Below are 12,234 nucleotides of genomic sequence, written 5' to 3' on the forward strand. Positions count from 1 at the left end.
GGAATAGCAAGTACAAACATTGGTAAATTGAGGAACAGCAAGAAACTAGTGGAGTGCAGGAGCAGCAGCTAAAATACTGAAGATAGACTAATTGCTTTAGGACCTTGCCTTGTAGACTTTTGTAAAGAGTCACAGCTGTGCTAGAGAGATTTCAGGTTACTTTTTTAGTAAAAATAATGCATAGAAAAAGTGATGCTCTTGTTGAGTTCAGTTATAAAATTGTTGCCTTACAACTTCAAAAGTATTCTTACATGTCATTTATGCTTGGTGTTTTCATTGTAGATGGTGACCAAAGCTGTTATAAGGGCTGCTTACTGGTGCTTTTTCTTCTGTGCTTCTTGCCAGTGACTGTAGGAAACATTCTCGAAATGTCATAAAATATTTGTACCTCCATCTCATTAATTCCTGCAACTCTTATTCCAAAATGAACCATTAAAGAAACTTGGGATTTCTAGATGCCCTAGGGATTGATTTGTCTTGCTTTTTTTTTTTGAATTTCCTTAATGTTGAGTACAAACTCTTTTTCATATTTTTAGATTGTGAATCGGCACGGTCCTGAGGCAGACAGGCATTTATTACGCTGCCTATTTTCACATGTGGATTTCAGTGGCGATGGTAAAAGCAGTGGCAAAGATTTTCATCAGGTATTTGGGGCTTACTGGGTTTGTTGACTTAGATCCAATGAATTGCATTTTGGGTGTAAGTGTATGTAGAGAACAGCACTTGGAAAGAGCATCCAGAAATAATCTTAACTGAGTGGCTGAAAGATGGTGGACCTCCTCTCTTTTTGGCCTTCCCTCCTCCTGCTGGGCTGCAGACCATTACAGCTACCTAGTTCAGAGTTAGAGAGCTGGTGATCAGTCCTGCCTAAAGGAAGGAGGAATGTGGAGAAGTGCTGCTTGACAAGTAAGTGAGGCAGAGGGAAATCTCTTATTCTAGATTGAGTTTCTTTGGCTTGATTCTCAATCTGGAAACAATTTATCATATTGTTCCTTATAGTATTTTGTCAGTGGACTCTATTTTGAAGAGGTTTGGTTTGGTTTAGCACTTCTTGCTAATATGTTGGGTTGGCCAAAAAGTTGGTGTGCTTAAAAGTAAAAATAAAAGTCACGTTTTTTATTTTCACAAGTAACTGGTACTTACCATTTTGTTCCACTACATTCTGCCATCTTTCAGGCAATTTCATAATTCCATCTTCCCAAAACTTTTTATCTTTTTGAGCAAAGAACTGTTCCAGGAGCCATTTGTAGTTTTCCAGGGAGTTGAAATTTTATCCATTAAAATAATTTTGTAAAGAGTGAAATAAATGGAAATCCAAGGTGTTAATGTCTGATGAATATAGTGGACAAAACAGAACTTCGCAACCAAACTGTAACAGTTTTTGCTTGGTCATCAAAGAAATACGTGGTCTTGTGTTATCCTGATGGAAGATTATGTGTTTTTCTATTGACTAAATCTAGATACATTTTGTTGAGTGCTGCTTTCAGTTGGTCTAATTAGAAGCAGTACTTGTTGGAATTAATCATTTGGTTTTGCCGGAAGGAGTTCATTATCTATGACTCCATTCCAATCCCACCATTCACAGCATCACTGTGTTCAGATGAAGACTGGCCTTTGGTGTGGTTAGTGATAGTTTGTTTTGCTTGCCCTGTGATCTCTTTCATTCTACGTTACTGTAAAGTATCAACTTTTTATCACTTATCACAATTTGTTTTTAAAAATGGAATGTTTTAGGTTTGTTTTTTTTTTTTTTAAGAGGGGGAAAGAAGGGAGAAAGAGAGGAGAGAAACATCCATTGGTTACCTCTCTCACACCCCCCAACCAGGGACCTGTCCTGCAACTCAGGCTTGTGTCCTGACTGGGAACTGAACTGGTGACCTTTCGATTCACAGGCCATCGCTCAATCCACTGAGCCACACCAGCCAGAGCTTGTTATGTTTAAGTAGAGAATCACATGAGGAAATATGGTCAAGGAGATTTTTTTTTCGTGGACACCAAACATCAAAGTAATTTGACACAACCAAGCTGGTGCAAATGATTGTCAGCTCTTGATTTGGATATTTTGAGTATGTTGGCTATCTCCCACGTGGTATAATATAACCTTGATTGTTCTCAATTAACATCTCAAATTGATCTCTGTCAACTTCAACTGGCCTACTGACCAAAGAGCATCATCCAACAAGAAATGTCCAGCAAGAAATTTGTCAAAATGTCAACAAAGAAACTTCATAAACTACTTTTGACATGCTCAGCCAGTCACAGCACCCTCTCCATACACTGCACAAATCTTTTTTTCCATATCAGTTGTGTTTTTACAGTTCTTGAAATAATAAAACACAATATGCTAAAAATATTGCTTATTTTTCTTCCATCTTCAGTATTAAAATGGCTGCACAAAAAATTTGATAATTTTTTAATGCACGCTGATGTGACTGCTGTCACAATACAATCTAACAAAAATTGTTTCAAATGAAGTTAAAAGAACTAAGCGCTACTAGAGCCATACCATTATTTTATGTAGTTTAAAGGGAGTTTTAGAGAGCTTTTGATAATGTAGAAATAGTATGTAATAATTGGATTACACTTCAGTGTTTTGAGTACATCAGCTTCTGTTTGCGACATGATGGCTGTTAGTGCTAATTAAAATGTATTTTTTATTTTTAAAGACTCAGTTTCTGATTCAGGAGTGTGCGTCGCTGATTACAAAGCCAAATTTTATCTCCACATTGTCCTATGCCATTGATAATCCATTGCACTATCAGAAGGTTGGTATTATTTTTATCTTTAGTTGTCCTAAGAATGTGATTCTTACTAGGCTTTCTACAAAGGCCATTACCCTTTTGATTTTAAAATTTTAAGTAGTTATGTTGGGGTTTTTATAGCTTTCTAACAAAATCAAGGCAGTGAGGTTAATAATAAATAGAAGATCTTACTAACATGAGCTCATGTGAAAGCTTAAGCTTGTCAGTCCACAGTTCTAAGACATGGTGTATTGTTTCTAGCAGCACTACAGAATTATGTCATGCCACGTAGTTCCATAAGTGGGTGAACAGGTGCTTTCATAAACTTTTTTGAAAATTGTAAGTTCTTGTTTTATAATAAAGTTTGGTTTGTTTCAGAGTTTAAAGCCTGCACCCCACTTATTTGCCCAGCTGAGTAAAGTTCTCAAGTTAAGCAAAGTACAAGAGGTAAGTAATTTAAGGAAAAAGATGTAGGCAAAATTAAAATTAAAAACAGCTATTTAAAAACAGCTATTTGACTCTGATCAATATAACCCTTCTTGTTCAGGTAATTTTTGGCCTTGCCCTCTTGAATTCTTCCAGCTCAGATCTCAGAGGTTTTGGTAAGTTCCTGTTTGCCTACATATCCTATAGTAAAGTTCATGAGTTTTTGAATCTTGATGCTTTATACTTGTAGATCTAGAGACTAAAAATAATCTAATACTTGGGGGGGGGGTCTCATGTATATATGGCAAAAACTCATAATATTTAGCCTCATAATCACCTTTATGTGCACATGGTGGTGTAACAGATTAGGGAATTTCTTCATCTTACAAAACAGACATTATACCCCATGGAACAGCTCTTTATTTCCCTCTCCTCCCAGTCCCTGGCAACTGCTGTCTCACTTATACCTACCTACTAGTTCTTTGAAAACATTAGAGGGTGAAAGGTGAGTTGGTGAATGACAGTGATGTATTTTGATGGTATGTGACTTTTTCCCTATTGTAGTGCAAATATAACTTGTGATTTTTGTTTTACCCGACTTCTAGCTGCCCAGTTTATCAAACAGAAGCTCCCAGATCTTCTGCGTTCTTACATTGACGCAGACGTCAGTGGAAATCAAGAAGGTGGCTTCCAAGATATAGCAATAGAGGTCCTACACCTCCTCCTCTCCCATCTCCTCTTTGGGCAGAAGGGAGCCTTTGGAGTTGGACAGGAGCAGATAGACGCTTTTCTTAAGACACTGCGCAGAGGTAAAGAAGTGTCTGTAGCTTACAAAAGTTGATTTCTTTGGATGAACTCAAACATGACAGGTTCAGAATGTAAGGGAAGACAGTGAATTTACCTTTCAGTTCTCAAGGTGGTAATCTTTTGAGGAAGCGAGTATTTTATCATTTAAAATATGAAGTGATGAAAACCTTATGGTAAAGGTATAAAATGACTAACTTTAGCAGTAATCTTGTTATATTAGTGCAGTCTGAGTTTTAAGAAGTGGCATAATTCCATGTAATCTTTATTCTCCTTTGGGGAGACAAGCTATATTACTGTGATGTACTCTTTTTACTTTAAAAAAATTAGTCACTTAAAAAACTTTATTTATTTTTTAGACAGGAGAAGCGGGGTGGGGAGAAACATTGATGTGTGCAAGATATATTGCATTGGTTGTCTCTTGCACTCAGCCGACTGGAGACCTGGCCAGCAACCCTCACATGTGCCCTGACTGGGAATTGAACTGGTGACCTTTTGGTTTACAGGCTGGAACTCAGTACACTGAGCCATGCCAGCCAGGGCTAAAAATTTAGTTATTTTTTATATACTCACTTTAACTCCTTGGCTACTGGTATTGTTAGGTTAAGATAGCTCCTGATTCTATTGTTGCCATCCTTTCTTCCTCTAATCCTTCTTTTAGAGGGATACAGATTCTTTTTAAGGCAAATCATTGACAGTGGACCAACTTGTAGTATTTCAACTGTTATTTTTGTTCATATAGTGCAATTTCAAAGTTTTTCACTTCATTTAAATAAATTCTGATATTTGAATTGTATCTGATGCCCTCCTTGTATTGGGATTGATAGCCATATTGTGAAAATTTTAAGTAATTTTTGGGTGTGAATTTGGATTCTACGATACAAAATTGAAAATACATTGATGAGCAATTCCTGTGCTATGAAAACAGTCACATTTTGGAATTGATGCTGAAGTCATAACTTAGGCTAATGGGATGTTATAACTGAATAACCTTTTGAATATGAACTTGTGGAAGATTCAGATGTGAAGGGCCTTTAGAGAGAGTAAAAGAGGAAAGTTTGTTTTTAATCAGTGTAGCACCTGTAACTTTATTTTCCTTCTTCAGATTTCCCCCAGGAACGTTGTCCTGTGGTGCTTGCACCACTTTTATACCCTGAAAAACGGGACATTCTAATGGACAGGATCCTGCCTGATTCTGGAGGGGTAGCTAAAACCATGATGGAGAGCTCTTTGGCTGATTTCATGCAAGAAGTAGGCTATGGCTTTTGTGCAAGGTTAGTACCAAAAAAAGTGATTATTCTTCTGTTAAGAACAGTGTAGTTCTTTAAAGGAATTTCTTAAGATTCCTTACTGTGTTACCATCTTTACCTCTCAAGAATTTACTTCTAAATTTAATCTAGTTTTGGTGGCAGCAGTAGGTACCCTAGTGGCTAAATCTCTATCTCTGCTATGCCTCCCCCTCCCCATTCTCAAATATGGGCATCTGTAGTCCCTAGCTTAGTTGCCAGGGTAGATACTGTTATCATTTGGAGGATATAGAGCACTGAGGCAAAGTGTTTCTCCTTCTGGTCCCACACGTAATTTCCTCACTGTACCTTCATCTGCGCCCTTCTTTTTCTGTCTTTAATACTGACTGTTGGACATTCTTCTCACCTGCCAGGGGCATCAAAGGAAGTTAGTAGAACTTAGGGCTGTGATATAGTAGGTTGATAATGTCTTTGTGAGAGCAATTACTATAAGGGCATTAATGTGCTTTGCTTTGATTTTAGGTGTAATTTTTATAATGTTTTTAAAACTCATGCAAGCCACATTTCCACATATGTTTGAAAGTTTTTGCGGGAGGGGGTGTGTGTGCGTGCCTGGCATAAAATTTTTGTTTAATTAAACTTCAGGATGCAAAGTAAAAAGCTAGCATGAATTTTCAAGGCTTTGTACATATCAGAATAATCAAATTTACCTTGAATATCATATTTTTAAGAGTAACTCAATCCAGACTAAAGATTGAGAAGAACAATTATATGTCTTTTTTAAAAATATATTTTATTGATTATGCTATTATAGTTGTCCCATTTTCCCTACTTTAATCTTCTCTGCCCTGCACCCCCCTCCCACCCCCATTTTCTCTCCCCTCTTAGTTCATGTCCATGTGTTGTACATATAAGTTCTTTGGCTTCTCCATTTCCATGCTATTCTTAACCTTCCTGTCTGTTTTGTTTTTTTTAAGATTTTTTTTTTTTTTTACTTATTTTTAGAGAGGGAGAAAGAGAGGGAGAGAAACATTAATGTGTGGCTGCTTCCTGTATGCCCCCAAATGGGGACCTGGCCCCCAGTCCAGGCACCTGGCCCCCAGTCCAGGCATGAGCCCTGACTGGGAATCGAACCAGAGGCCTTTTGGTTCGTAGGCTGGCTGGCACTCAATCCACTGAGCCACACCAGCCAGGGCTCCCTCTCTGTTTTGTACTAACCATTTGTGTTTCTTATTCCCTGTACCGTTTCTCTCATTCTGCCCATTCCCCCTCCCTGTCGATAACCTTCCATGTGACCTCCATTTCTGTGAATCTGTTCCTGTTCTGGTTAGTTGTTTGTTTTTGTTTTTGTTTGATTCAGTTGTTGATAGTAGTGAGTTTGTCGTCATGGTACTGCTCATACTTTTGATTTTTTTTTTTTTAAGATAAATCCCTTTAACATTTCATATGATAAGGGCTTGGTGATGATGAACTCCTTTAACTTGACCTTATCTGAGAAGCACTTTATCTGCCCTTTCATTTTAAATGAAAGCTTTGCTGGATAGAGCAAGCTTAGATATAGGTCCTTGCCTTTCATGACTTTGAATACTTCTCTCTAGCCTCCTTTTGCCTGCAAGGTTTCTACAAAGGAGTTGCCATAAGACTATCAGCTGATTTCTCAGTTATATGTGTCTTGACAGATTATTCTTATATTTTCTTTATTGACCTTTTAGACTTTTTTCATTCGGTTAAGTGTTGGGGTTTTTTTTTAAGTTGGTGGTTTTTACATTCCTAGCTTTATGAAAGTCAAGAAATGAAGCTTTTTACTGTGTCTGTATTAGTGAAGCTAGCTAGGGATTTTACTCTAGGGCTCATTTTATGTTAGCATTTCTTAACCTTTGTATTGATGGTGGTAGTGTTTTTCTGAAGTTAAATTTCTGTTTCAGTATTGAAGAGTGTCGCAATATAATCATGCAGTTTGGTGTTCGGGAGGTTACAGCTGCCCAGGTTGCAAGGGTTTTGGGAATGATGGCTCGAACTCATTCAGGATTAACAGATGGAATTCCACTACAGGTAAGTGTAGGAATTAGCTATTTTACAACACGAATGAAATATGTCCTTTCCCTCCCCCTTATTTTTAAAATTACAGAATGATTGTTTGGTCTACCAATCAGGAGCTGACCACATTAAGTAGTTGGGTTTATTTAATTTAAACTTTACTTCTACAGAGTATCTCTGCTCCTGGCAGTGGGATCTGGAGTGATGGGAAAGATAAAAGTGATGGAGCACAGGCACACACATGGAATGTAGAAGTCTTGATTGATGTTCTCAAAGAACTGGTGAGTACACGTAATCCTGGTTTTACACTCATGATGTTAGTATGATGTAGCCCACAGAAAGTAAATTTTAATGGATAAAATGCCCAGCTAAATGAGAACAGAAATGTTTTTTTAATTCCTGGCTTGCTAATTATGTACTGGAAATAATACAGCATGAAATTCCAGTTTTGTTCATTCAGAGTTGTTGCAGCACAGTTCTGAGTGGCACTGCTCAGGTGATCTGGTGGGTAGTAGGTGTGTGGTGTTTCTGGAGAGAACGGTTGGATAGAAAATAATGATTGTGTGAGGAATCACTGAGGAGAAAGGTAGTCTTCTGAATATTTTCTGAAAGGTATAATAAAAATCCTGCCAACCTTGCTGATCGTGGATAGAGAAAATAAAAATCTACACTTACCTTATTACTGTCACCTCTGGAATGTCCACAGACTAGTAAGTTAATTGGCTCCCAGATAAACCAATAACTTCTCCTAAAATTTTGAAATATTTAACCGAATGAAGCATAAAATAAACTTTTATTTTTAGTTTTACGCATATGTAACATTGGTAAAATTTTGTTACAGAAAATCATGCTGCCCTATGATATGACCTTACTAACAACATTAATGGGGTTTTTCTTTAGGTATATTTTATTGATTATGCTATTACAGTTATCCCATTTTTTCCTCCCCTTTATTCCCCTCTAGCCCTCTTCCCTCCATCCTTTCTCCCGCTTAGTTAATGTCCGTGGGACATACGTATTAATTCTCCATTTCCTATACTGTTCTTAATCTCTTCCTATCTATTTTATACCTACCAATTATTTTGTTTTTAAGATTTTTATTTTCGAGAGGGAGGGAGAAAAACATTGATTGGTTGCATCTCACATGCCCCCAACTGGGGACTTGGCCTGCAAGCCAAGCATGTGCCCTGACAGGATTGAACCAGTGACCTTGTGGTTTGCAGGCTGGCAGTCAGTCCACTGAACCACACCAGCCAGGGCTAAATATACTTCTTTTGATTACTTTGTGCAGAATGTTTGGTAAATTACTTTCTATAAGTTTGTTTCCTTTGCTTTGTATTTCTTTTAAGGATTCTCATAGCCTTTTTGAATACCTTTTCATAGAACATTTTTTCAACCAAATTTTCAGTCATTTTGATATAAAGAATCTAGACTTTTCCTGATGCACATGTTGTTATAATTGATATTTGCAACTTTGTTCCAAAGTAGCAGAATCTTGGTATAAAGAGGAGACTGCTGAATGAAGTTACTTATTTGCCATATTGGGATAGAGTGTTCATTGGACTAAGTAGGGGAGGAAAGAGTTCCTATTTGTGTACTCACGGGCCAGCAGAAGTATGTCATGACCTAGTGGGCCCAGTATTGTTGGAATATTAAAGACTTCCCTAGCTCTCTGTGGAAGTGCCAGAAAGATTCAGATGATTTTGAGTTTGTAAGTAGAATATCTTGATTGAACTTCAGATTTAATTTTGCTTTTTAGATAAAGTATCAAAATATGTACACTTTTGTTCATTCAACTTCGAAATTTTTTCTTTTTTAGAACCCGAGTTTGAATTTCAAGGAAGTAACTTATGAACTTGACCATCCTGGATTTCAAATTCGTGACAGTAAAGGACTTCAAAATGTGGTTTATGGCATTCAAAGGGGTCTGGGTATGGAAGTGTTCCCAGTAGACCTAATATATAGACCTTGGAAACATGCAGAAGGCCAGGTAAATGAACAGTGTTTAGCTATAGAAGGAAAACAAATTAATGACTTGTTTTTATATGGTGCCATCTATCCATTGGTTAAAATATTCTTTTAAAGTAGAGCATGTTTTACTTACATGGCTCAGAAAAGTAGAGCCTCATAAAATCTGAAGGAACATTATCAGTTTAGTCATTATTAGACTCAGTTGAAGTATAGCAGTCAAACTGTTTAATGATGTTTGTCTTCAAGGCCATCCCATTCTTCACCTTTCATCTTTCTGAATTGATGGTGATTTAGAAAGAGCAAATAATTAAGATTTTAAAGAGAAATTGTCATTCTAATAACCATATGATTGAGCATAGCCTAACAAAAATATTTCTGATTTTTCTAGCATTCGCTGTTATTTATGGTGGTAATGACTTTCTTCTCTTGTTCCAGCTCTCCTTCATTCAGCATTCCCTTATAAATCCAGAGATCTTCTGTTTTGCTGACTATCCCTGTCATACTGTTGCCACTGATATTCTGAAAGCACCACCAGAGGATGACAATCGAGAAATTGCCACATGGTAAGCACTCATCTTGCTTTTCTTGAAAGGGTCACTTCTACGTTTGTGAAATAGAAAATGAGTAGTGAGCAACTACTTAGTTAAAAGGTTTAAGTGAAACAGTATTTTTAATTAACTTAGTTACCTTAAATTTTTATAGAGGGATGATGGTAAATAAAAATCTACTTTTAGTCCCCTATCACTAGATAGTTATATCTCTTCTCTTGTAAAGTGTACCATTAGATATTTTCCTGATACTATTAAATGTTGAACTACATACAAGGATCCCTTCTCTGTAGATTTCCTTTCAAGAGTAGCTCAAGATGGTCAACCCATCAAATTTAATACTTTCAGCAAAATTACCTAGTTTCTGTTGATTTCTAATTCCAAGTTTTTGAGGGAGAATCTGACTCTGGCCTAGTAGGTTTCTCCTGGAATTAAAGTCATTTCTCTTTAGGGATATGAGAGACGGATGGGGAAAGTACTTTCATTAGTGCTGAGATACACACATGGCTGTAGGGAGGGAGCTGAGGCTGGGTTATTCCCCAGAGGTATCCACTTTCATAATGTTTCTTTCTTTTCTTTTCTTTCTTTTTTTTTTTTAAAACCATACTCTCCTGGCACACTTTTCTGACATATAGTGGATTGTTGTTGTTACTTATTTTTTGGCTGTGGGTGGTAGTTTTAGGGCAGTTTAAAGCCCTTTAGGTATTCCCAGATCTTCTAAAACAAAGGATGGTAAACATTTCCTCTAAAGGATTAGTTAACAACTAGCTTTGTGAGCAAATGGTGTTCTTGCAGCACAGTATAAGGAGTGTTCATTATGCAAACCATTAGTGGTGTCCCTTTTTCTTCGTCACTATTCTCTGCGACTGCCTTTGAAATTAGTCTGATACCTTAGCATCATGTATTTTTGAGATGAACAGCAACAGTTTAAACAGTTTTCCTATATTAAAAGATGACAACAACTTGGTTTTATCCTGATAGCTGGTATCACTTAATCAGAAAGTGAATTTTGGCCCTGGCTGGTGTAGCTCAGTGGATTGAGTGCGGGCTGCAAACCAAGGAGTCGCTGGTTTGATTCCCAGTCAGGGTACATGCCTGGGTTGCAGGCCATGACCCCCAGCAACCGCACATTGATGTTTCTCTCTCTCTCTCTCTCTCTCTCTCTTTCTTTCTCCCTCCCTTCCTCCCTCCCTCCCTCCCCTCTCTAAAAATAAATAAAATCTTAAAAAAAAAAGTGAATTTTGCATACCTAGATTTTGGTTGATGGATTGTTTTACTTCCATTCTTATTAGGAAGAGCTTGGATTTGATTGAATCTCTACTGAGGCTTGCAGAGGTGGGACAATATGAACAAGTCAAACAGCTCTTCAGCTTCCCGATCAAACACTGTCCGGACATGCTGGTATTGGCCTTACTGCAAATCAACACCTCCTGGCACACCTTGCGCCATGAACTCATCTCCACTCTGATGCCAATATTCCTCGGAAACCATCCTAACTCTGCTATTATTTTGCACTATGCATGGCATGGGCAGGTAAGACATGACCAATTCTTTGTTGGAGGATGTTCAGTGATAGAAGTTGCCAATCTTGGAATTGTGACAGTACAAATAAGCTTTGTGGAATTGTAAGTTTTCCCAACTGTCACAATTCCACAAAGCTTATTTTACCTTTTTTGCATCATGTGGGTATTGAAGTATAAAAATTAAAAGAGCAGGGAGGTAAGGCAGCTTACAAAAATTAGGTACTATATTATGAAAGCTCTATATTGCTATGTCTAAGCATCCTTTTGATAGGAGTAGGGGGCTTAATCATTTATTACAAAACCAGAAGGAAGGGATGGGAGAAAGAGAGGGAAATATTAGTGTGCAAGAGAAACAAACATCTATCAGTTGCGTCTTGCACACCCCCAGCCAGGAACCTGGCTTGCAGTGCAGGCATGTGTTCTGACCAGGATTCGAACCACAACCTTTTAGTTTGTGGGATGATTCCCAGCCCACTGATCCATACCAATCAGGGCACTAATAGCCTACATTTTTAATGACAAATGCAGGTTTGAGAAAAAGCAGTCAGCCCTGCCTTGGTTACTCGGTTGGTTGGAGCATCATCTTCTTACAGCTAAAGGTTGTGGGCTCAATTCCCAGTCAGGGCACATACCTAGGTTGCAGGTTCAGTCCCTGGTGAGGGAATGTATGGTAAGCAGCCAATCAGTGTTTGTTGAATCTGTGTTGCTCCCTCCTCCTTTCCGTCCTTCTCTCTCTAGAATCAGTAAACATACCCTTGGGTGAGAATTAAAAAAAAAAAAAAAAAAAAGCAGTCATCTTTCCTTTACATCAAGTGCCTTTTGAGGCTCCTTTTTTTCTTTAGTCATTATTATAGTATATATTTCTTATTATTTCTTATATAAGTGATTTTAAAAAATCAGATCATCTGTTTCTAAATGAAAAATTTTAGTCTTTGTT

At 37.5% G+C, this 12,234-nt stretch overlaps 1 protein-coding gene across 7 annotated transcripts in view; it reads left to right on the forward strand.

Moving 5' to 3' along the window:
* The window catches only part of CNOT1 (CCR4-NOT transcription complex subunit 1), a 74,299-nt gene that overhangs the window by 23,789 nt on the left and 38,276 nt on the right, over positions 1-12,234 (forward strand). For all 7 annotated transcript variants that reach the window (XM_045818983.1, XM_045818982.1, XM_045818986.1 and 4 more), the window contains exons 3-13: positions 537-644; positions 2,667-2,765; positions 3,120-3,188; positions 3,289-3,343; positions 3,773-3,976; positions 5,077-5,245; positions 7,144-7,270; positions 7,426-7,536; positions 9,075-9,245; positions 9,662-9,789; positions 11,067-11,307. In XM_045818983.1, the coding sequence (XP_045674939.1) occupies positions 537-644; positions 2,667-2,765; positions 3,120-3,188; positions 3,289-3,343; positions 3,773-3,976; positions 5,077-5,245; positions 7,144-7,270; positions 7,426-7,536; positions 9,075-9,245; positions 9,662-9,789; positions 11,067-11,307 (1,482 nt within the window). The remainder of the gene's footprint in view (positions 1-536; positions 645-2,666; positions 2,766-3,119; positions 3,189-3,288; positions 3,344-3,772; positions 3,977-5,076; positions 5,246-7,143; positions 7,271-7,425; positions 7,537-9,074; positions 9,246-9,661; positions 9,790-11,066; positions 11,308-12,234) is intronic.

Source organism: Phyllostomus hastatus, unplaced genomic scaffold (assembly GCF_019186645.2).
Source record: "Phyllostomus hastatus isolate PE091 unplaced genomic scaffold, TTU_PhHast_1.1 phas_scaffold_345, whole genome shotgun sequence".
NCBI lineage: Eukaryota > Metazoa > Chordata > Mammalia > Chiroptera > Phyllostomidae > Phyllostomus > Phyllostomus hastatus.